The sequence below is a fragment of the Corvus cornix genome, chromosome 4 (assembly GCF_000738735.6).
Source record: "Corvus cornix cornix isolate S_Up_H32 chromosome 4, ASM73873v5, whole genome shotgun sequence".
In the NCBI taxonomy this organism is placed as follows: Eukaryota; Metazoa; Chordata; class Aves; order Passeriformes; family Corvidae; genus Corvus; species Corvus cornix.
In genome coordinates, this window is record NC_046334.1 from 26,563,665 (window position 1) to 26,589,761 (window position 26,097).

The 26,097-nt window shown below is 39.0% G+C and overlaps 1 protein-coding gene across 6 annotated transcripts in view; it reads left to right on the forward strand.

Annotated features, from left to right (window-relative positions):
* SH3D19 (SH3 domain containing 19) overlaps nucleotides 1-26,097 on the forward strand; it is an 84,703-nt gene that overhangs the window by 39,144 nt on the left and 19,462 nt on the right. For 3 of the 6 annotated variants that reach the window (XM_039551528.1, XM_019293307.3, XM_019293305.3), the window contains 6 exons: nucleotides 1,793-1,833; nucleotides 8,826-8,868; nucleotides 10,098-10,245; nucleotides 10,480-10,681; nucleotides 11,302-12,294; nucleotides 23,580-23,687. In XM_039551528.1, the coding sequence (XP_039407462.1) occupies nucleotides 1,793-1,833; nucleotides 8,826-8,868; nucleotides 10,098-10,245; nucleotides 10,480-10,681; nucleotides 11,302-12,294; nucleotides 23,580-23,687 (1,535 nt within the window). Of the gene's footprint in view, nucleotides 1-1,792; nucleotides 1,834-7,880; nucleotides 7,922-8,825; nucleotides 8,869-10,097; nucleotides 10,246-10,479; nucleotides 10,682-11,301; nucleotides 12,295-23,579; nucleotides 23,688-26,097 lie in introns of all 6 variants that reach the window. The other 3 variants (XM_019293309.3, XM_019293306.3, XM_039551527.1) reach the window with 3 other exon arrangements.

The window sequence follows — 26,097 nt, forward strand, 5'->3', positions numbered from 1 at the left end:
GAAATTGTTCATTTTTGTTCTTACTGATACTTGAATATGCATACTTCACGGATTTCCTAATTTCTGCCTATAAAACTTAAGTAAATCCTGAATTCTTGGTATAGAAAGTTATGGCTGCTCCAGAAGATTTCAGATTCATGTTCCTAGACTTTGGTCTCCTTCCTGTCTGATAATAAATATGATTAAAACCCTAAAGATTGTAGTTATTCACAGAAATGAGAGCGAAAGAATAAAGTTTCAAAAATGAAAATCCAAAAGAAAGAGACTTGAGATACAAGGAACTAAGAGTCTGGAGTACATCTGTGAGGAACACACAACTAAAAGTGTTTCTTAAAGATAAGGCTGTATTATGATGGGACACTTTGAAGGAAAATTAGAACCCTTTTCTGCTAAAAATGCACAGTGAAATATGACTGATAGAAATGTTTTCTAAAGCAGCTTTGCAAGCAGTGTGGATTGGGGCCAAGCCACGTTTGAACTGTTTCTGAAACCAGACAAATAGGCATTGTTTATTCTAGACTAGCCAGACTGTTTCAGATAACAGTTCCGTCAGAGCAACATTCATTTCTAGTCTTAATTAGTTTCCAGAATGATTGTAGAGAGAGGACGTTTTTCATCCACATCCTTTCTGACTCTCTCTTTCTTCTCTCCTCCGAATCCCCCTACTCTTCATCTCACTGGAGTAATTGCAGCCATCATGTGCATGTGGAGCTAAACTGAGCCCTGGCAGAGTTGGTGTGCTGCACACCAGCAGAGCAAGGGCAGACTTAAAATGCTAATGCACTCGCTGTACTAACATTCCTGCTGTTCTACTGCTGATGAAGTCTGGTGCTGGAAGGTTTCTGGAAAAGGCTTGATTAGTATACCTTTGTCTTGTTCTTAAGATACCGTATTAATTTGAACCAGATACAGTTTATTTCAGCCTTTAAAATGTCTATTCAGCATTCCAGAGGCTTCTCACCAATAGATATTCTTTATTTCTGGCGTTTAAAGGAGAAAAAAGAGAAAAACCCCTTATCTGAACTGACTGGTTGTTTTGTTTGTCTGTGTTGTCTTAATTCCTCTGTATCTTAGCACAAAGTGGAAGATTATTAATACCATGTTTTTCAAGTTGCAGCATTTCCAAAAGTGATAATCCCAAATTAGATTTGATTTTTACCTGCAAAAATAGTAGGGGCTGCTGTATGTGTTAAATAAGGCATTCAGAAGAGAGGCATCAGAAACCTTAGTCTTACTAAGAAAACAGATGAGTTGGCAAAAAGAAACATTTTTCTGTCCTGTGTATCAACAAATATTTGGTCATGTTGTCTTCCTAACCCCACCCACCAAGTTACTACTGAAAAATGTTATCTCAACTGGAAGGGAAGACAAGTTGTTAAGTAATTGTTAACAATATTTAGCAAAAGGGTTGTAGGTTTTTACTTCACTGTGTAAGTTTTATTTATTTACGAGAAGGTTAAGTCTTTAAATGCTTATAATCTGCGAATATGCACACCCACATGAGACAGAATGTGAACTTCAAGACAGGATTGAGAGAAATAATGGATTTAATAATTGGTTTTCTATCTTTGCAGAGTCTTGAAGCCAAGCTGTAACCTGGTTTTCATTAGAAGGGGTTGGGTATGGTTGTATAGTCCAGGAGTTTTGCACAAATTTCTGTACGATAACAACGTAAGGGAAAAAAATGGGCTTGCAAACCCTTTACAATATATGGGGAATTTTTGCATTATGTTACTTAATTGTTTTCTCTTTGAGACATTAACCACGTTTTAATACTTTTTTCTTCAATAAGCCAAGGACCGTTGTCATCCATAAGAGCAGCAATCAAGAGATGTAAGTTTACTTTTCCTTTTTGAGAACTGTAATATTGTAATATTGCTACATCTTTATTTTTAGTAACTGTTCAACTTGGTATGTGAAAACAAAGTAGCTGTAAGTAAGCAGTAAGCGGAGGGGCTGTAATTTCTCTCTTTTTAGACCAGCTTTTTGTTCCTTCTGTCCAGTTACTAATACTTTCTTACTTATGCATTAATGCATCTGTGCACAGATGTGATCCACCTCTGAAGAGCTTGGGTTAGACATGCCCAATTTTTAGTTCATTTGACAAAATAGAAGATTGTTTTATTTTAGTAGAAATCTGCAGCAACTGGTTTTTCACTGTACTGGGAACAGAATTAGACTCATATACTGGGCTTGTTTTGGGAAATAAAAGATTGTTTATTAATCTTGAATGAAAGTCCAAACTCTTCTTCCCTGATTTCAGCTTTCAAGCCCTTTTCCCCTTTCCCTGCTCATGATGTTTCCAGGCAGAGAATTTCTTCAGATGCATCTTTCAAAGTATTTTATGCTGTCACTTTCTTCCATTTTTCAGTTTTATTTCCTTTCTGCCCATGACTTTAATTTCATATTAATGAAACAACCCTCAGGATTCTGCTATGGGGAAAAATAAATGAGTGTGTGTAGTACTGATTTGTTTTTCCTGGACCTATTAGTCAGGGACTCATTAGTGTGGATTAGATTGGAGGTAGTGAAAGGGCGTCATGAAAGCTTTACTCAGAGCAAGTCTGCATGATACGGTAGTTAAAATGCAACACTTCATTTGTGCTGTTGCTGCCACAGATGGAAACTGGAAAACAGAGAGCACCAGATCACAGAGGGCCTTTTGTGGTGGAGTCAGAATTGATTTACACAGCCTAAGCCCCAGTACCTTGCCAAACTGAGAAATCATCTAAGAGATCACTAAGCATTCGATATCTGTTTTTTGAAAATGTAGTAGCAAGTGATTCTTTGTTTTGAGGCATAATCACGTAAAAATCTAGTCAAGAAGCTATGGCTTATGTTATTTACTTACTAATATTAACATGTGAATAACTATGATGAAATATAAGTACCATGTGAATTATTCAGATAATAAGCTAGCAAAATAATAACCATGTACATAGCAAGGCACTGTATATGAAACTGTAGTTCTTTGTATGCCAGTACCCAGTGCTGTTAGGATCAACCTATATTAAAATGGATGCTGAATATTCCTAACTCCCCTTGCCATTAACCTGGAAAAAGTATGGTATTCTCTGGACAAGTGTATTTCCCTAACAGAGTTAGAAACCTGTCTTTCTTAATCCCAGATTCTCTGGGCTCTTATTCTCAAATTTTCATGAAACATGGTAAGTATGTACAGGGTTTCAACTTACCCACCTGAGGACGATGGTATGTATCACTTTGTTTTGATAAGTTTCACCCTGTCTTGTGGCCAAAGAAGGTTTATTTTCCTTTGTCACCCTGACCACAGCTCCGGATAGAAAGACGGTGTCATTTTCAGTTGTTTGACTGCTCCATAGGGTTCAGAAAAGTGAGCCCAATGTAACTTGAAGGAAGCAAGCATGTGAACATGAGATCTGCTCAGGAGTAATCTTTTGATCTCAACTCTTAAAAAGTTACCCCAGGATCTTTAATGATGGTCTCAGGCCTGGACACATCACTCTTAGCCAGCTCCCACTGAAATCAGGGAAACTATTTCCATTGATGCCAGCACAGCAACATGCAGAAGAATGCCAAAGAAAGTAGAAAGAGGCAAGCCAGATGCTGCACCAGTGAGACAAAAGGGAACAATGTTTTCGCTCGCTTCTCCACTCTTCCAGACCAGGGTATTGTTAGGGAGCAGGGCTACAGAAGCAAGTCTCTTACCCTAAAATGTTGGAAGAATGTGTGGGCTTGCTCTGTTCTCCTTCTGTCCTAAGCAAATACATGGCTGAAGGAAGGATGTGTAACAGCTTGTATACACTCTGAGGCTGTGGCTTTCCATTTGGCAGTTTTGCAGCCATTTTTGGCTGTGGGTTTTGTTTGTTTTTAATTTTGTTTGTTTTGCTTGGGGACTTCCTAGGTTCTTTTGGCTCCCACTTTTTCCCAACCAGATCAATTCCATGACCTCATTCTCTTCCCCATCTGCACAAACATTTGGGCTGGCATAATGCAGGGAATGGTGCAGAGGCAGGAACATACAGCCCAAGGAAAGGTGTAGGAAGGAGTGAAGTGCCTTCATAAATCATGATTGTCAAATTTGATTAAAACTACAGGCTTACTCTAAGGGTGTAGTTATGAAGATCTTATTCAGCAGCAGTGGCAGCCTCTGTGGTGCCTAACAGATCAGCTGTGAAAAGGGTGTAAAGGACTACCCTGGGGGTGGGAAGAGGAATCCCTGTTACTGCCCGAGGTTATTTTTTTATCAGTTCTCTCCCTGAAGTTGTACGAAGAAGCACTGGAGCCAGGAAACAGAGGCAGGAAAGAGACTGCTGTTGGGGGTGGCATGTTCCTTGCCCTGTGCTGCTGGTGGTCTGAGCCCAAGGTGAGCACGTTCAGGGAGGTAAACTGAGACAAAAACTGTACAGACAGTGGTTATTTTTTTATCACTGTGAACTCGCTGTGGGGTCACATGAGTGCTAACGTTCATTCAAGGGGATCAAAAATCCATGTTTGGAAGGGGAATTGGGCATCACCATCTCTTTAGCTACATTCAAGCGTTAAATCAGCCCAGCTGTAATGTCAGACAACCTGGTATTTCCCTGAAGTGCCTGGTAACAGAACCAGAAAAGGAGCAAGACCTCCCCCTTGTGCCAAGAAACAGTTTGGGAGAAAACTCTCTTCAGAGATACATTAAAAATTCCGAGTTAGTTTGAACCTCCACATCTACAGAAATAGTCTAATCAGATGTTGGGTGAAATCAAGGCTCTTTTTTCTGATGTTGGTTTGAGGATTATCTGATTATTTTAGTGTTCCCTGAAGAAGGACCTCAGTCATGTAGCACCTTTGATATTGCAAAGACCGCAATCGTGGCCTCTTTCATGGGACCGTTCTGTCAGTTCTTTGAACTGCATCACTTTGTAGGTAAGGGAGGGAGTGTTTGCCCACCCTTGAGGCTTTTCTTGAGAACTGTAATGAATAACCTTTATTCCTAGGCATCTATATAGTGAAACAAATAACTTCTCAGTCTTAATAGTCTCCATATTTCATAGTTTTTGTAGAGTGTCTAGCCTGGTTTTAGAAAGCATTGAAAGAAGGTGTGTTTTTAAATATTAGCACACGTCCTTGTTGTAGAAAGGCTTGGCCTATTAGAGGCTATCTTTCCAATCTTTAATGCAAAATTAAACTTGCTTTTTAAACACTCTGCAACAACAAAACTGTTCAGTATTTCTTACAGATTTGCTAATGGAAGCGTGGAAATAGTTACGCAGTTTGTACATTGTGGAGGCCCTCAGTGCTCACAACAGAACCTTATTTATCTCTGAGCAGATCCTTGAATTATCTTCAGTTGTCTTTGTATTGCCTTAAAAGGTTGCCTGAAAGACTGTAATTTCTATCCCAGCTCTCTTCCAAAGGCTCAAATCTGCATGTCAGACTTCTGTTGCCGCCAGCTTGTCTGTAGCATCAAAGTTTATGGGTTTGTGATATAATAGTTGTTGTACTTACACAGGCATTTTGATCCCATAGCTTAAAATGTCCCCTGCACCATAAACTGTATGTATTTCAAATACAAATAACGTATTAAGTACACTTGAAAAGTAGGACCCAGAGAAGCAACAGCAGCAGAAAAAAATTTAAACATAAGTATGCAGCACAAATAGAGTACCCTGGGCCTGTGCACATTTAAAAATAATTGGAAAAAGCCCACTAAATAGTTCTTCTGAGAAATCTGTACAAAAGAGGAATCTATAAGTCACTGAGCTGCCCTCTATTTACAGTATCACCATTAATCCTTTATGCTATACTAGGTTAAACACATTTAGATGCCTCATTGACACTAACAGAAATAAATAGCAACAATTGTAGGAGTTGATTTGATTCCCCCCCCCGCCCCTCACAAGACCAATAAAGTTATAAGATTAAAAAGTGAGGGTTTTGTGCACTGAGTTTCCTCTCCTACCCCTTCTGAAGCTACTTTGCTTGTTTTACTTAAATACCCCTAAGCATAAGCTTCTGGAAATGTTAGTGATTCTCACCCTGAGCATTTCTTGTTGAAGTTGAGAAACCAACTGTTTTCAGCTGTTAGTGTATAAACTAGCACTGAAATACATTTCCATTTACTCCCATGATGGAAGAGGGGTTTTTTAAATCTTAAAACTGTCATAATTTGAAATCTGAGGGAAAAATTAATAGTATGCTTTTTCAAGGCAGTCTACAAAGGGAATGAAGAATGGACTTAAAGGATCAAAAGACCACAAGGCCAGAAAAATGGCTGCAGATTTTTTTCTTGTGTTTTTTTTAAGTCAGGTGTGTACTATATTTTAACAAATCATGTCTTTTTTCATGCACTTTTTAATTTAAACGTATTTATTTGAAATGGTGAAGGAATAAAAGCTGTGCAAGTCTGGGGACAAGGATTATTTAGAAAGTTTATATTCTCTTTTCCCTAGCATTTGTGGAATACCTGAGAGCAGAAGATGCAGTAGCTTTCACCTCTGTTTCTACTGTGCTCTTAAGAGCTTCCAAAACAAAATATGTTCTAAAAGTGTGGTTGTAAAAAAATGTGACAGCAAAAATAGAGGAGATGTTGACAGAAGAAGGGAAGACCTTTGTCAGTGTCATTAAAAAATAAATGTTTATATTAAATGTTTATACACATGGAAGTAACTTGATTCCATAAATGCCTGAGAGATTTTTTTTTTTTTCCCGAAAAATGAGTACATTCTGAAATGTACTCATTTCATTCTGAAATGGCTTGGACATTAGTCCTTTTAAAGAGACATGTTTATATATATATCGACTGGTAAAGTTAGTTTTGTATAAATACTTTAAATGTGTTGTTTTCAAGAGAGCTTATTTGTTTACTTAAACTTTGGAGCTTGATGGATTACATAGATACCTCGCTGGGGTTTTTTTGCCTATGTTAAGAAAGGAAAAAGGTCTTTCAGGCTTTTTTTAGGTTTTTCCTGTTTGTTTTAATAACTTTGATAAATAGAAGCACATTTAGAGTCTCACAGGAGGAAATAGCTTGTAGAATTTATCTAAAAATGAAGAAATAGTGAAGTAAGGCAACAGGTTTATCGATTCAGTTTTACGTGCCTCATTAATTAGCTTTTGTTTCTCCTGCCTTTATCATTGGTATTTGGCTATAACCCAAGCAGTTGTGTTGAATACGTTTACCAAGAGAACACCTTCTTCCATCGTCTTTGCAAAAGTAATCTTGGTTTTGATTGGTTTGACTCAGTTTGGGGTTTTTCTCCTCTAGCGCGTATGTTAAATCAGTGCTGTGTTGCGATCTCTGGAGAAGAAAGTGAAGGCAAGGTGTTTATTTACTTAGTCAAACAATTTTTACGGAACTGATTTAAATGTGAAATCATGCCCAAAGCTTTGAGGTGTGCCTGTTACTGGGATCAACCTGCCCGCCCATACCTCTGTGGTAGGTGAGGGTATAAATTATGGGATCCCAACTTCTTTGCACCTATATCAAGTTCTCAATGTAACTCATTATTTTTGGAAGGGAGAAAAGGCAGACCCAAATGAACCCAAATTTTAAACTAGAAAAAGCATTCAAAGAGATTTGATTTCCCTCTCCTCATTCCCATGGTGGTTCCTTGTTGAGCCATACAGTGGACACTTCCATGTTATAGTTATATTCTTCATGGTTAATTTATTGCAAAGAAAACTTCTGAACAGCCGCTGTTAAAATCAGCATGTGACTAGAAATAAAGTGTACTTTTATTTTAATATTTTAAGACACTATATTGTGAATAGACATTACAGTTTTCTCCTTACAACACTGACACATGCACTCTCCTTGCATGACTAACCCATTTGATCATGGCTTCTGGCACTCTGAAGCCTTGGTTTGTTCTCCTTCACCTCCTCTTTGTCTTCTGTAACCCCTTCTTTTTTTCCTCTAGCACTCATGAATAGTGCACATCCAAAATGCCCTGTCGAAGAGGTATGTCTGACACAACACTCTGCGACTCTTCAATCAAGTATGCTTTGCTGATTTCGGCTAATGATGCTGTGATGTTGCACAATTAGATGCTACCACTTCCTGAAATTGCACTTGCTATGCAAAAAATTTTTTCCCTTGGATAATTTGTTTTTCTCTCTAAAGAAATCCAAATGGAAATACAATGTGGCCATTGAAAAAAATTATTTGAATGTAAATATGACAAAATCAGAAAAGTGAAGAGGTCAGGATTTGCTTATTTTATGTACCTTGAAACACATGGTTTGAAAAAAAAAGAAAAGAAATGTTTCTGACTCTTAATCCACAAAAGATTTAAACTTTAGCAAATATCTAGCTGGGAACGTTTAATATTTTCTTTTTCCATGAAGGAGGGTGAAATATCTTTTTAGGTTCTGTGCCTTAGTACCTTTCCCTTCTGTAAAACAAACAGAAAGAGACATTAAATAAGATTAAAGAGCACATCTCAGAAATCATTCATCAAAAGGAAAAGCCAGATATGTTTAACGCTTCTTTTTGTTTAATTCCTGTATTGTTTTAATGAAAGGAGAAGAAGTTTCAACTCTAGGGTCCCCACAATGCAGAATATAGGAAGGTGTGGGAACAAAGAAGACAGGGGACAGGACCATCTCTCTTGGTGGTAACTTGGACACAGAGAGACTTAAAATTATTATGAAACTGCACTCTGAATATTTTTAAAACTTGTCATATTTAATACAAATAATTTTTTTTAAACTTGGCCAGTCTTAAAATCTGGGATTTAGGATCAGATACTCTATGTTCTCCATTTCATTGATAGTGGATTGGTAAGGGCTCTGCTATTATCCTCATATTGGTGTGACAGTATATTTTAACCTCTTCAAAACTTCCATTTGTTTTCTTCAAATAGCTTCTCGGACCTCTGGCCATAGTGATCAACAGAGGGATAGAAGGTATGATGCTGCTATTTATATTGCAATTAGATGTTACTGTAAAACTTGTTGGATTGTTTCACAGTATTACTTTTTATGTCTTTCTCCTCTAATTTCTTTTTTTTTCCTTCTCTCTATCCTTCTTATGTTTAAAGCAGACTTGGAAAAAAATAGAAATACTTTGATTTTTAAAGTGCAATAGGTTAAGAGTTTGAGGAATTCTCTCATCAACTTTTGTATGTGTCCTCAAAAAGGGAATGCAACCAACCATCAAACCTCTGCAGAGCTGTTTTATTTTCCTGACATCTATGTACGGGATCACTTCACAATGAAAATAAGCACACTTTCAAGCCTCCTTTCAGTTTCTCAAAGGGTATTGAGAAAGGAGGTCACCAACCTGGATGGCTGGTGAACTGAGTCTGCCATTATTTTAGATGTGAAGGAACTGTACCCCTCCTTTTTTGAATTGTTTTTAAAATAGTTTTAGAAATTATGCTTCTGCAGCTCTATTTCTGTCAGCAGACAGAAGATTCTGTAAGCAAATGCTTTATCTACTCACAAAAGTCCCTTTTCAAAGTGTTGTGTGAGATTCTGGATGGATCTGTGGTGCTCCAGGGACCATGGCCTGGGAGCATGGGCCAGCCCTGCAGCTGATGCTCTGAAATAGCTGGCACAGTAATAAACCAGGAGTGCTACCTGTGGGTCCTTCACTGTCACGGAAGTCCCTGTAGTACTGGATGATGGAAGCAAATAGGCCCTGTCCCAAAGACTTTGTGAGGCTTGTTCTGCCCCACTTTAGCACCCTGGAAGGTTTCTCATGAGGTCTGAGGATACACAGATTTTTAGGTATCCAGCCAAGAAGCAGTTTTAATTACCCTACTGCTTTCAGATTGTAGCAGGGCAAGGGCAAACACATTATTAGTTCTGTTTATCCTGTGAAGACTAAGACTTCTGCCATCTAATGGAGTTACACTTGTGTTTAGCTACTTTAAACATGTAAATTATTTCACTGAAGACAATAAACCTACTTTTTGGCTGAGGCATTTAATTAGGTGCTTTGAATGGAAGCCTAAGTGTTTGTTAGAAAGGTCAGGTAAGTTCCTTTGAAATCATGGAAAGACACCTTTGGTTAAATCAAAAAGACCTGATCTATTTTGATTTCCCATTCTGGGAAAATCTTGAACTGTTATACTTAAAAGAACTATTTTTAAATGTTTTAGGTAATTATTCCCCTTTGCCTTCATTTCCAGGCGTCCTGAAATTACAATAGTTGCTGCTGAACCCCTCCGGCCATCCTCCTGGTTTCCAGGTGCAAGTCCTGTTACTCCTCAAGGATTAGGATTCCCTTCTGCTTCATCTCATGCTCAGTGGAGGAGAAATGAGCATCTTCCAGCTGAGGTGAGCATGAATTTACATGAGGCATGTTTGATTTACAAAGGTAAAAAGCTCATTAGGTTAGAAAGGAACAGTTTTGGCTTGCTCAGACTTTCATCACATTGAATAGAAGGCTATGACAGTGTTCTCTTCCTCGGTATATGTTAGTTTAGTATTTCTTAATTTATATGCCACTTTTTTTTTTTTTAAAGTATTGTATCTGGATGTACCTGAATATTTATCTCTCTTATTTTGTAGCTTCCGCCATCATACGAGCAGGTGATAAAAGAAATCAATCAAGTGCAAGTCAATACAACAAATAACAATAATGCTGCTGCTCCTAGACATACCACTACTTCTGCAACACAAACTGACTTTCCAGAGGAACTAATCAACGCTTTGCCAGGAAGTAATGTAAAAACTAGTGTGCCTACACACTGGGAAGCTGCAGGCTGTCGAGGTGAGGCTGTTTTGGATTTCTCCTTGATGAAAACCTTACTCTGTCTCCTGAAGATGTACTTTATTGTTGGTCTGTGCAGCATTTAATATGAATAACAGTTAAATTTCTGTGAATTATTACTACTGTAAATTTCTGTGAAAGTCCTTTCTTCTGAAAAGCTATCATTGCATTCAGACTGTAAGTAAATCTTGAAAGTTTTGTTCAATTCAGCCATAATGATAATCAGAACTTTGGGGCCAGAGGAGTTCAGATATCTTATCAAAATAGCAGCATATCATACATTCAGACTGAAAAGTGTACAAACCGAGCTGGGGATGCTACTGTACTCTTCTTTGGTATGGATTCTGTTTGCATGCCCCTCAATGCTGCAAGTTAACAGAAAGCTTTGAACTCAGCTTGTAGATACCATGCATTTCAGCAATCTTCAGCTTATTCCTAAAGTTTGTATATTTTTCCATTCATCTTTTTAGATGTTCTTTTTAGGAACAGAAGTGTATTTTTACAGCCACCAGGAGAGTTCTCAATGAAAGCCATCATGTTTACCATCCTGATGGCTGTCAAAAAATAACACAAATTAAATGTTCTGGAATAGATAAGTAAAACCTTTTCTTTTCTATTAGCAGGGCAGAGTCCTCTTAAACCTCCTAGGCCTCCTTCATCTCTTCTGAGTAAGTCTCCTGCAGAAAATGAGAATCCTTTAATAGTCTTTGAAAATCCTGAAGGTCAGAGGTGCCAGGAAAATCCCAATGCTGTGATATGTCCCGTGCCAAAGCCAAGATCAAGAAGCAATCTCAGACCTGTGGTCAAAAGTACTGAAAGTAAGACAGACAGTGGAGAAGTGAACCAGTCTACTGCAAAACAGCAGCAACTTTCAATTCAGCAGTCACCTCTTCTAGATGACAGCTTACTAGACAATCACTTGGTGATGGACAGCATGAGTACAGAAAGGAGCCAAAATAGTATTGTTTCAATGATCAAAGTTTTTGAACCCCAAGGAACTAATGATACCTCAGGATTATCAAAAAAGCCAGAAATTGCCCCTCGTTCATTCGTCCCAAGATCTGTTACTACAAAGAAGCCAATAGTTGCTCCGAAGCCAGGGGTAGGCAGAATTTCAGAAGACTGGGATGCATGGACTGAAAGCAAATCAACACCTTCCAAGGAATTGCAGCCTCAGCCTGAATTAGTTGGGAGCAATGTTGTAACCAAACCTGAACTGCCAAAGAAGCCAAAACCAGGCCTTGTTAAAAGTAGCAGTAGTGATTTTCTTGATGCAAGGAGCGGATCAGTTGCAGAAAACAGTGATGGACAAAAGAGATTTCCTGTTCCTGCTCCAAGGCCTCTTGTTCCTAAAAAGTCATGTTACCCAGAAAATCCTGCCCTTTCTTTGGCCTCACTAAAACCGGTTGTTGCTCCTCCACGGCCTTCTGTATCTGCCCAAGAAAAAGTTTTAAAGTCTCTGGGGGAATTGTCACCTGCAACCAACTCGTCAGCACCTGCTTTGCAAAATAAACTAGATGTGGAAGGAGATCTGATCAGTTTTGATGATGATGTTTTGCCCCTAAGTCCAGCTTGTGTAGTTAAAGATAGCATCAGTTCTGAAGCAGCAACAGGTAAGAAGAAAATTTTTTAAACTGTCACTATTGTTATTCTTTGCAGGTGTATCCTGTGTAAGTTATGCCTACCTGTCTTGTCAGGGTTTATGTGTGTGTAAGAAACTTTTGGTTTTCTATTATGTCAAGATCACTGGGAAATTACATGGATTTTGAGATTCAGGAGGTTTCAAGGCTATATAAATCTCAGACCTTGTCTGCTGGATATATTACATGATTACTAAAATAATGATAAAAGACTTGATGTTATATGCTAGATGTCACCTCCAGAATGTGTTGCAGTTCTCTCTGGGGAACTCAGGACAGCTTGTGTCTCACCATATAATGTGACTAATTTATTTATAGAGTGCCTTAAGTTCTGTAGTGGAAACCTAGTCGTCTGAAGAAGGAGCAGTGTTTGTGGCATGTAGGAGCACTCCTGATCAAACATACTGGGGTAGTCTGTTCATCTCACCAATGCCTACTTATTTTCTTTGTCCCATCTTTCTGTCTCGTCTTGTCACGTGACTGCGTGCTTGTAACACAACTTCAGCTTCAGAGTTTTTTTAATAAATGAAAATAATTATTTCGTGTGGATAGATCAATTACTAGAGCTACATTCCTTTCATAAACCTTGCTTGATACTATTAGGCACTTAGTGTCAGTTTTTTTTAGTACTGTTTTAAGTAGTCTAAGACACAGGTGGGTATTGGGCTGTCATTACATTTTATAGCAATTGGTTTTGGCCTCTTAATATTCAAGTATGTCCTGGTTTAGCCCCATTGGAATCCAGGGAGTGTTCTGTTTTAAAGCAGAGGGTGTGTCAAACAAAATGCTTGTTTAAGGAACTAGCATTAATTTTTAATTTTTATTACTTTTAATTTTTTTTTTTAACCTCATCTGCTGGGTTTGCATGGTTTTGGTACTGGGGGGCCTACAGGGGTGGCTTTTCTGAGAAGCTGGCAGAAGCTTCCCCCATATCTGACAGGTGGGAGGGGTCCCATGCTGAAACAGGGGAAGAGTGTGGGAAGTCCTGATGCCTTAGGTTTTAACTTTTTTATTTTTCAAATCCTGTACTGCCTAGTGTGTAACTCTGAAGTTTCGTGTGGCCTGTTAGCTGCTGTTCTCTCATGCTGCTTAGACATAACAAAGTCTCTCTAGGTTTGCTCTTCAAGGACACCTCAATTGTCCCAGGCCCCAAAATGTGTAAACTAAAAGCCTCTGAAGAGGAGGGACAAACTTGGGGTAATTACATCATTAACTGATGTAATAATTGGAGAATTGACCCTGGTATGCAAATAGACCAAACTTATAAAAGTGTGAAGAACCTGTGACCCAGGGTCCATCTTGGGTGTAGCCTTTTGACTGCCCAGGGTGTACACCTCAAGTTTACACCCCCCCTTCTAGGCTTTAGTTTACACATTTTGGGGCCTGGTGTCCTTGAAGTGCAAACCTAGACAGGTTTGTTATGTCTAACCAGCATGAGAGAGCAGCAGCTAACAGGCCACACGAAACTTCAGAGCTACACACTAGGCAGTACAAGATTTGAAAAATATAAGAGTCAAACCTTAAGGCATCAGTCGTCCCCGGATGAGGAAGGAGCAGCAGAGACAACATGTGATGAACTGACCACAGCCCCCATTTTCATCCCTCTGTGCTGCTTCAGTGAGGAGGTGAGAAAATGGCAAGTGAAGTTGAGACTGGAAAGAAGGGAGGGGTGGGAGTAAATGTTTTAAAGATTTGGATTTATTTCTCATTACCCTTCTCTGATTTGATTGGTAATAAAGTCAAATAATGTTTCCCCAAGTCAAGTCTGTTTTGCCATGACGACAGCTGGTGAGTGATCTCTCCCTGCTCTTATCTCCACGACCAAGAGCATTTTGTTACATTTTCTCTTCTTCTTCATTGGAGGAGTGGAATGATAGAGTAGCTTTGGGGGGCACCTGACATCCAGCCAGGGTTAACCCTCCACACATCATTTATCATCTTAACTTTCAGAAAAGAGAAGTGTAGATGCTGTGTAGTTGTCACAGTAAATCAATATTAATGATTGTCAACAAATGCAATTTCTTCACAGTTCAAGAATTACATTGTTAGATGAGGTTCCAATTTGTTATTGTTTCTCCTCTGTATTGTCATAAAAGCCCCAAGGCAGACGTAGAAAGTTCTCTTAAAGTTTTAAATTGTTAAGATTGGTACGTACAGACATGCAGTTCTCAGGGAAGCTTATAAAAGCGGTGAAAATAAGGCAACAAAAGATCCTGCAGGAGAGGTGGTTATCTCCACATGGATACAAGTCCATTTTTTCTTGGGCTGACAGATTCCAGGAACACTGCAAAAATATTACCAAGACTGAAAGGAGGCAGGAGTACAGGGTGACTGGAGAGGTGTTTTGTACTTATGTCAAGGAAATGTATGGCCGATGGTGTCTAGGTGGGAACAGAGGCATGATCATTGTGTCTGGAGACTGGAGTCATGGAACAGACACTGTACATGTGGATGGTTTTAGAAGAAAAGCCATATAGAGTAAAACTTTCGTAGTTTCAGCCATTTTATTTTGATAAATTGATGTAACAAAGAGAAGGAAAGTGTACCTGTTCTAAGTAGCAGGCAAGAAAAGAGAGTATTTACATTTTGAAAAAGCATAAAAAGGAGAATCATATTTTGGCTATGTACACTAAAAAACAGACTTGCCCCCAACCTGGAAAAATTAAATAACATTAATTCTTCCATTAAATCAGAGGTTGAATGATCACAAATTAAAATCACCTGAGAAAAACAATTTCCATGCTGAAGTGAGAAGAATGTCATTCTTACTCTTTCTGGTTGGTGCCCTAGGTGTTATTCTTCATTTAATTAAGAAGAAAATGCTTTCCATTCTCATGGTAAACAGAGGAATTATTCAGATAGCAGCTTCCTGACTTCTTAAGTCACTTGTCTGTCATTTTATTCGTTCAATAAAATGTCATCTTTGCTGCCATCACTTCTTGCCTACTAAAGAGAAAAAGGTATAGCAGTATCACCACTTTATTACACTGTAAAATTAGGATTAATTCCAGATTTTTGCTGGCATTTTTAAGCTCAAGATCATATTCCGTACCCTGGATAACTAATACTGTGCAATGTCTTGACGGAGCATCCACAAGAACAACACTGGCTCTCTGAAAATGAGGCAACACAGAGCACTAACACTAGCTATTTCTCATGTTCCCATAGGAACAGCTTAGGATTTACAAGATGAATCCATGGTAAAATGTTTTGTGAAGGCAGGAAGAGAAACTCTAATCTTGCTCCCAGTTCCACAGAGCTTTGCATTTCTTAAATATTTGTCATTGTCATTACTTAGCAAAATGACAGTGCTCTGCTTGTTGTTATGGCAACCCTAGGAAAGGGAGAAGGCTTTATGCAGTGGCATTGGAAACCAAGCACCAACACCTTGTTTGTCAGAGAGCAGTGTTACATCGCATATTGCAGCATTGCCAGAGCTTCCTTTTGTCTGATACGGCACCAGTGTGTTAGGCCAATGTAAACAGAACTGGGGATCAATCCCTGCTGCTGCTGACTCCTGCTGTGAAAGGAAGAAGGGAAAGTTTTCAGTGGATGATGAGGAGGGCACAGAAGGCAGAAGTTGAAGTGAGCATATGAAGGAAAAGGTGAAACAGGCAAAACGAAGTTCAGAGTCTCCACAGCAATTTAATTCACTGATGAAGGACATCAGCTTCCTCTAACAGAAGGCTACGACCTCCACAGTGAAAGATACTTGAATACTGTATATATGCTGAGGTCAACAGTGATGGCAACAAACCAGTTTCGTTTCACCAGTTTAAATGTCAGTGTTTAACTGGTAGTTTAACTACCAAAACTATCTGAATGATTCTCTTTCAAGTTTACCTCAAGCAATCCCATGAGTTTTGTCAGTGTTTGACAGCATCTCCAATGGCACAGCCATTACCTGAGTGAATTTGCCCTTATCCAGACATCAATGATTTTATCCTTGTCCAACCTGTATGAAGAGGGGAATTGTTCTCGTGCAAATAGAGACTCTGGATACTGAGATTTCTTTTAAAGCTTTCAACATCCAGTCAGAGAGTTGAAGTCTATGAGAGCTTTGGAAGCTCAACAGCTGCAAAATTCAGAGGTGAACTGTGACAGAATCTTGCAGCCAACTCATGATGCTAGCCCAAGGGAAGTGCCAGGAAGGAGAAGTCAGGAATGACAAATCTGTAGAACTGCTATGTCATCAGCCAAAACTGATGCCAGTTTTAAGTGCCATAATTTTGGACTCAAAGGCTAATGTTCAAAGCTGTTTGTATACTAATGAAATTACTTCTATTTAAGTCAGTCATTTAGAACATGAAGGCATCTGTTTGGGACTCTGCACCTTGAGGTTCTAATGCTTTGATGATAGTTGTGATATTTTGGATCATCTGGGATACTTCTGCATTTCTTTTATGATAACAGGGATTTGTGCAGTTCCTGAAGGTTAAAAGTTTTGGTAATCTATCAGGTGGGCTCAATTCTCTATTACCCATTTTTACAATGGCTTGGAAATTAAATCATAGTGCAAGTTTGTGTAAATATCACAGCTTCAGAACACGCATGGTTTTACCTGTGACTTGTATTAGTTGCTATGTCAAAGCATGTTGTGTGCCTGTTTGCTAAATGTTGTGAGAATGTATGTTTAGGACAAAGAAAATCAGGTAATGGTGCATTCACAGCACACACTTAAATTAAAACTTGGGGGTGATCTTGCTACAATGTTTGTATTCCTTTTCGCATGTGGGGAGCTCTTCTTCCTTCTCTCTTCTTCCTTCTCTCTGAAACAGCATATAATTCGCTGCTCTGTGCCTGACATAGTAGAACTCAATTTAAACCAGATGCTTTGAAACGTAGTTCAGAGATTACCTTACCTTACCAGCAGGAGACAGCTCACATTTCAATATCTTCATTACGTTCAGGTCGAACAGTAGTACGACTACTGCACTTCTTAATTGTCTTATCTATCTGTCTGTCTGTCAAACTACTTTATCTGTAGTCCGCTGGGAAAAAACCCAACCAAACCAGTGCTGCTATCCATTTATGGGTATTGTTGCTTCTTATGGCGTGAATGGTGGCATTTGTGTGACATTATAGACAATTCAGAAAAACTGCTGCTTGAGTAACTGCAGATTTGTCTGCAGTGGGCATATTGCCCAGCTGCTTGATTTTAATTGCTTCCTCAGAAAAGAAAAGAAAAGGAAAAGGAGAAGAAAAAAAGAAAAGAAAAAAGGGAAGGAAAGGAGAAAAGACAGAAATACTTCTAACTGGTAGATTAGTCCCGACATATCTTCAAAATCATGCAGCTTTTCTTAAGGTTCAGCTGTGTTTCTGATGACTCTTATTGTGGTTATTTTCAAGACACCAGTCTCCTCTTTTACTTACTGACAAATTATCACCCCCAGAAAAGAATGAGCTGTCTCATCCATTTTAATCCCCTCATTGGCATAAACCCCTGTAAAAACAGTTTTACCTGAAGACATGCTCTTGTGGAGTTTTGGAGGTTGGGGGCTGTGCTGTGTCCTGTTGTTTCTGCTGCAAGGTCGGCAGTCTCCAGCAAAAGTGATAACAAGCATCCATCCATCCAACTCTTCAGTCACTACAGATGCTTGCTTAGTGGGTATAAATTGGAGCCTTCAAGGACCTTGAAAGTTGGCCCAGGAGAGGGTCTTATACCTAGGCTCAGGAAACAAATAAGGTTTTTAAATCATTGCTACATAATAGATGAGTAGCCCTTTAGGCTGTCAAATGCAAATTAGTTTGGTTTTGAATTCCAGGTCTGTAGATGCTGTGAAGTAACACACAAGTAATAATGTTCTTAATAAGATCTGTCGTCTCTGATGATTAAATCTGTTTATCTTGCAATACTTAAAATGCAGATATCCTTTGTTCAGAAAGTTTGTCAAATAACAACAAAATGCTTATTTAAAAGAAAATCTTTATAGAAAAACCTTTTTTTTTCCTTTGCTGAAAGCATGTGAGATTCTTGAAAGTGAGTAGATGGTATTTTAAACAACATTATAAATTACCTTGTCCTTCATATTTTCAATTTAAAAAAAAAAGATTTTGTATATCCAACTGCTTTCCATTACCTGCTTTGGAAATTTCCAGCTTGCCTGTTTTGGGGCACTTGAATCTCTTGGCAATAAAAAATCATTCATTCACCTGGCAAGAATGGACAAAGCCATGTTTCTTAATCTTCAGGGTAATTTGGGGGTATATTTTCTTTGTCACCCATTCTGTGTCCAAATACCCTCCGGCATCCAATTTTTGAAGTCAGACCAGGTTACGCAACCAATTTCTAGCAACATGCCCTCACAGCTGACCTGGTCTGGGCAGGAGGTTTGATTAGAGATCTCCTGAAGGCTCTTGCAATTTGGACTATCCCAGTCTTACTTCAGCTAACAAACTAGATTGGTGGTAGAGGAGTAGCCTCCAAACTCTCCCATAATAGCTCATGCTGCTCTGTGTGCCAACAGCAGTGTAATTTCCATCACCCTTACTAGTACAGATGAACTATGAACCAAATGGTTATGCTTTTAGATACACACAGGTACAAAGTGTGGCCATTCCCACACTTTGAGAGAGAAGTGCTGAAAGCTCGGAAAAGGTCCATCTATATCTCTCTATATGTGCAAGTTGTATTCCTGTAGTTTTCAACAAGTACATTTAAGTCAAGTCTTCTGTGGCATGTCTTGGCAAATTTTTTTCTATACTTTCCAGAGAATAAAAAACTCTATATATTAATTCTTTGTGCACTTTGGTGGCACTGATGGCTAGGCTCTTTCTGCAAAGCAGATCTGCTTGCCTCTCCTCCAGTTTTAAGTCTGAAGCAGTACTAAGTCTCCTCGCAAATAATACTGCATTCCTTTTATTTGAATGAGCTGGTCTAGTCTCCTAGCATTAAGAGAATAGTGAGAAGCCTGAGTGTCACCTGAACTTACTTTCAGGTTATGCACAGATCAGATGCTGAAAGAACCTGCGTCTCATTCTCTCTTTTTTTAAATTATTTTTATTTTTTTATTTTCCAGTCTGTTAAAGGTTACAGTCAAGATGAGATCATGGCAACGTTCCATGCAGAGGGAGCTGTAAATTGCGTATTTTGTGAAAGGTGGTGTAGTCCATATTATTCTCTCTGTGTCAGAAATCCATTTCTGAATACAGTGAACTGTTAATTTTCTTGATGAAAAATACAGTGGAAAGCAGATTGGTAAAATCACTGATGCTGGAATTTAGATACGATACCTGTCTAATACATCTCTTTATAGTTGTAAATAGGTTGAGATTTAAAATGTCTGAATGAACATCAGACTTTCGATTGTGGCATTTCACAGTGTTTCTTGATCATGAACCTCATTCTTTGGAGTGTTACCTGTCAGGTTTCCATTGAATCTCTGGCTATATTACTAGGAGGGGCCTGTTGTTGAGAATGTTCCCCCAAGTATGCGTTGATTATGCTTCCATAAACACCAGAGTGCTTTCACAGGGCTAGGTTTTAATAAAACCATTTGTTGATGAGGTCTGTTCCTGTTCTCAGTTCCTGGAAGACTCTGGTAACAATACTGTTGTGTGTGAAGAGAATGTGTCAGTGTTGCCTTTAACAGCTGATTTAGGCTTTTAAATTAAACTTTGAAAGTAGACACAGTTGCATACTTCTGTAGTGACAAGTGTCGTAATATCAGCATCCACACCATTGTTCTCCTGTGTACTGAGTACTTCTTGCAGGACTGAGCATCTTCACAACAGATAGTACTAGTCTGGGCTTTTAGCTTTCCACTTACTATTTGTTTGGAGATTCCCGTTACTGCTGCTGAGGTATCTCTTACCACTTAAAGACTACCAATAAATATTTCAGGAAGATACCCATTTGTCCTTCTTGCATGGGCAAAACCTACTGCTTCTTCTGTAACCTCCTCACTTTTAAGCAAGGGTGGTGTATGAGAATGGGGGGGGCTGAAAGGTTGTTTCTCCAAAACTGTTACAAGAAAGGAGATTATGTATGGTTTATTTGAATATATGGCTTTCATTTGTCTTTCCTGCAAACAAGCACACTAATATATGTTATCACATAAACCTTTGAAACAGAAGCTCTAGAAAAATGAGACTAAGGAAGACACAGACTTTAAGCATCGCTGTAAAACTTCAATAAAAAAAATCAGTAGAAGCCTGATATGTGTTATGAAAAATTACTTGCAGATTAATTTCCTTGAGCTGAGAAGCTTTAAATGAGTATATTAACAATTCTGTTTTCACACCTCCATGAATTATCCTCAAACGATGCCCAGTTGTTGTTAAACAACATAAAAATTTGATATGTTGTCAGTCCCATTGCACAAAGCAGCACAGTCGTTTTCTCAGCCAATTTCTGCTGCAAGCCCAGCACTGGGGAATGGAATAACACAAACAAGGTAATGAGTTTTAAACTAATTATGAGGTGACAACAGTATAATTGAACATAAGATAATGAGTGGAAAACTAACATTCATCAAATGGTTTTCTCGGCCTTAGAAATTGCTTTTCTCAGACTTAAAAATTGTCAGACGTATTGATGTAGAGAACTCTGCCAGCTGCTGAATGGTCAAGAAAACTGTTTCTATGCATAGCAGTGATTAACAGCTGACAAACAGCAATTTTTTACAATTTTAAATCTCCTTTAAATTTACGAGAGTACAGAACTGTGATTGTTTTGAGTGTTCAGAGCATTTCCACTTGGTCTCACAATGTCTATATTTTCATAAGATGGAGGCTTTGGAAAATTGTTTCCTCATTTTTCATGCAGAACTTCCTTCACCTCTTCAGAACCTTACCCTGAGAGGTGCTCTGTGTGCCAGAGTGTTCCTTATGGTCATGCTGTGTCAAGGAGCCCATGACTTAGCCCTGCTCACCTTTCCTCTGCTCGTCCTGTGTCTCCCGCTTCCCAACAGGCCAATGCAGCTTTGAGGCCTTGCTGCCTCACCAGGGTCACTCCTCAAAACTGATGTAGAGTTGCCAGATGACTAAAAGAGAGAACTAAGCCCAGTTTGAGGGGGTTTTTTTTCAGCTCCACTTAAAGTCACTCTGAACACCAGCACAAAAATTAAGATTTGATAAATCCTCAAGTTTTTTTAATGCAGTTCAAGTGTTAGCACTGTGGCTAGCAGATGGAGGTATAAAAGAGTAAAAGAATATTGCAGGCTTGCTCCAGTGGTGGGATTTTGGTTTCTTGTGATGTCTGTACTTCCAGAATGCCTCCACCCCACTTGTGGTCTGTGTTTTGAAGTCCTCTACAAAAACTCTTGCTGTGATGCAGCTTTCATTGAAGAGACCTAAACCCTCTAGCCTCTAGTACTAATCCATAACTTGAACAAAATATTAAGTTTCACCCTTACATTCTAAAGCATTGTGGGTTGCCTGTACCTAATTTCCGGATGCACTGGAAATCTTTGGGCACAATGTGATGGAGCCATCTTTTGTCTAGATGCTAACAGAGTTTATTTTTAACTGTAGCCTGTATACCTTTATCTGTAGATAAATTGTTGACCTGCCAGGATCCTTTGTACCTGAAGTGTATGCTCGCAGCTGTTGTATGAGCAGCCTGACAGAAGGAATTGATTTGCTTGATTCCTGATTAAAATGTGATCTGAAGGTACCCAGGTGGGTTTCTGGGGAGCCTGTAGGCAGGTTGGCTTTAAGAGAGGCCATGGCACAAATCCACACAGCACACATCCGTATGGGATGGATCTGCCCCTGGAGAAAGCCTTAAGCAAGGGACTAGTGGGAGGTGGACATCTGAGCAGGGTGAACATGCATGGGCCCTGTGGCATGTTGTCCCTGTTGCTGTGACAGCTGCACGCTGGCAGCAGGAGCTGGGGGCACTGCCAGAAGGGGCTGATGGTAGAAGCACCGGCAAGGGGGAGCTGTGGCCACCGAGTACCGAGTCATGTGCATGCAGGAGGGCATGAGGTTGTTCATAAATAAATACTGCATTTCTGGATTTTCTTAAATTTTATGTGAATTGCCAGGCACAGATTTGTAGTGTCTTGCTTGGATTGGATTGGATTGTTCAAAATTGTCCATAAGAAATCATGACTTCATATGACATAACTGTTTTTTCTAAGTGTTGAAGATAAAACTTTATCAAATACAGATTTTTCTAACTTTGTCAGGAAGTGTGGTAGTAGTTTGGGGAAAGGGTATGCTTTTATAATAGTCATGAAGAATTCAAAGAGATGCCCTGCATACTTCCTCTTTAGACTGTGGCACTCCATAAATAACATCTCATTGAGCTACGTATCTGAAAAGGCCAGCAGAGGAGATCAGACTCGATTGTTGTGGCTATGAATATGTGTCATGGAGAATTTATCATCCAGAGTCCTTCTCCAGTTTCTACTGTACACTTTTATGATACTGTTAAGCATTGCCATTCTACTGCAGAATTTGATAATGTCAGAGAAAGAAGTAGCAGTTGTTAACAAGAGAGAAGTATTGCTCTTTGACGTGGAGGTGTACTTGAGAAAGAACACGTTAATTTGGTTTTTATTTACGTACAAGTATTTTTACAGCTGCCTTCTACATGCACCGTTGTTCCCATGCCTGTTAATAAGAGACCAGTGTTTAAGGTAATGAAGCACAGGAAACATTGCTCCTGTCTTAGCAGTGGAATGATGGGGCAGGCTGGTAGAAGAATGAGTGATACAGGCAGGGACAGAGCTCAGGCACAACTTCCAGACCTTGGTCTGAACCAGTTCCCTCCATGTCACCATGTTTATAACAAAATGAGGCAGAATCTTCAAGAGAATTAGTTGTTCTACAGCAAAGATATTTTGTAATCAGTAGTATTTAAATGTATGTTTCAGTAGGTGTTTTATCTGCTGCAGTGATGGTTGTTTAGCTTTGGCAAGATTGTATTGATTTAAACTTTTCAGTGAATGTGTTCACAGCTATGTCAGTGCATTAGATCAACTGCTTTGTAAACATTTTCCTAAAGCCATTCTGATTTCAGGTCCCTATTATCAAGTGTCAATGCAGTTCCTCTTGTTCAGTGGCTCTTATAATCCCAGAAGGTATCTGGAGCATGTTTCTGTTAAGGCACCTGTGAATGCAGGTGTACAAAGAAGACCTGTTATTTACAAAGAGTTGGGTATACTAGTTGCATCAGCCTGATCCCTCTTTTTTTTTTATTACTGTATTGGGTGTGAAACATAAATATCCTTAAAAATGAAAGCAATACTTGGTAAGATTTGTGTTCAACAAATAAGTATTAAAGATGTTGGGTTTTTTCCTCCTTTTAGATCCGTTTCAGTTCCTTACCAAAAATGAACCTGCCAAGGAACAGACGGCTCAACCAGCTTTAGCTCGGAAACCCACTGTGATCCGAATCCCAGCTAAACCCGGGAAATGTAAGCTCTTCTCCTAAACGTCTGAAGAATGTGTTAGAAAACCATTTCAATTGGCACCTAATATTTAATAATTGACATGCTGTTTGCTAGCTAATATTAGCTGCCAAAGGAATCCCGTGGTACAGTTTGACAAGACAGAGGAGCCACCCTAAGGGCTGTGGTGGGAGGGAGAGGTAGATGAGCGTCATATTTCCCCTCTGCCTGTTGCCCAGCTGCCTCACTGGGCTCCCTCCCTTGAGTTTGATGTCTCTCAAACCTGATGGAGCTGATGCATAGCGGAGGTGAAACTATGTATGAGGCAGATCTAAAAGACTTGGAGGAGAGAGACCCTTGCAGCAGAAGCAAGCTTGTTTTTTCTGCTAAACCGTATCCTGGAGCTGTACCTTTTGCCAAATTGACTTCGGTGCTGACCTCAGCTGAGGTAATTTTAGTGCTGCTCCCAAGCTTCCCTGTCAAAGGAACAACATTGGTGCATTAAACTTTCCTTCAAACACAGCTTGGTTGAGATGTTTAGCATAGTTTTCACAGTTTAAATCAAGTTCCCTTGATCCTTTTTAGTTTAGGAATCTGTGGCCATTTAAGCAAGAATGTTTAGGTAGCAGTTTGAGGGAATAAAAAAAGGCATGTGAGAACTGGGATGCAAAAACCTGATGTGTTCAATTTTATGTCAAGGTCTTGACTACAGTTTTCTGAGAGTTACTGTATTCCTACAGCCTTCCACCTCTAATCCTTTACAGCTTTACAAATGACACTGACTGTGTCTTCAGAGTGGAAATTTATCAGAAAGCCACAAGGTCTTTGTGTTGGTCTTTGTATGCTGGAGTGCATACTTACAGAATTCTGTTTGGCCTTATCTTTGATCCTCAAAGCTTAGAGAAAAATGTCACAAGATAGCTCTTAAAACCCATGTTTCAAAATCGTGTTTTGCCACACTTAGTGGGTATACAGTCAACTTGTAGTAACTATATGTCCAGGTGGCATTTCTCCTAGGAGTTTCACTCATTATTTCCACTCTCCCCCGTCACCAACCCAGTGTTAAAATACTGCATTTTCTTTTCCCCTGCATATGTCACAAATGCAGTGGAAATGATTAAAAATGCAGAGAAGACTGAAGATAAAGCTGTGAGAAAAGGTCTTTCTGTTAATACCTGATTATAAATAAAAGGTTTTTTCAGTTGGAAGAATATGTTTTATGAACTACTGTAAAGAAACCATGACATAGTTCTTCTCTATAAAGGAAATTTTAATTACAGTTAAAAATAAAATGAAACAAAAAAACCAACCAACTACCTGACATTTTTTTCTTTTCCTTTTTTTCCTGAGATGGATTCCCTTTTGAACTTGCAGCTAACTGGTCCCTTGCTGCTCTCTAGTGGTAATTGAACTTTCCACAAAGGACTGCCGGTCCTGTACTTAGCTACCAGCAGCAGGAGGTTCTGAAGGACTGCCTGCCTTATGGGAATCAGTGGTTGGAAGATTAATGGGATAGCGAGGAACAGAAGCAGATTCCAAGAAAGCCAAGTAGCCTTTTGTCAAATAGGAGCTGCTGCAGAAATGTAACCTGTTAAAAGAGAAGTACAACTGGGCCAAGGTGTAAATGGATATAGTAGGATTTACATTGTAAAGGGGCCACATAATCTCAGAAAGACCAGGGGTCTTTCACCATCTTGTTTATGGAGGGAGATAAATTCTGTCAGGAACCAGCAAAAGCTAAAAAGAAAAACCACAATGAACAAACAAAAAAAAGTAACACAAATTTAAAAACCCAAAAACACACAAAAAAAGGCCCAAAAACAGCCCAGCCAGCACTACCAAAAAGGGGACAGAACTGGATGCTTAAGAATTTAAACTCCAGTGAAGTTTTCAATTGGGATTAGCACGTTTGTTGAGATGCAACAGAAAGGAAGCATTAAACTTCCACTTCAGTTAGTACACTTAGAAATCACTGAAAATAACACCTGCCTTCTAGTTTTTGGGGATTTTTTTGTTGTTGTTGTTCCTCTAGTTCCTTTAATTTTGACCTTAAAAAGACTAAGGGAGAGGAAATTAGGCCGTCTGTGTAGCAAGATTTAAAGTGGTAAATAAATGTCTCATACTTTTTATAAGATGTGATAAGAGAAGATTTCTTTTGGAATTACTGCCAGGTATTGTTTTTACTTTTCATCCATCACAGATGCTTAGAAAAGTGATGAACTTCCTAACTTTTTTCCCCCATGCCTGGTCACTGCAAGCAAAACTGTGACCTTCTCCTAAGAATTGAACTGATCCAGTGTACTGATCCATTTTTAAACATCACAGCAGTGTTTTACATAATAGTAACGCAACAAAGGTGTTTAAAATAAACAACACTTCTCCTTCCTATGTTTAAAATAAACAACACTTCTCCTGCTGTTTCTTTGTTGGGAGTAGT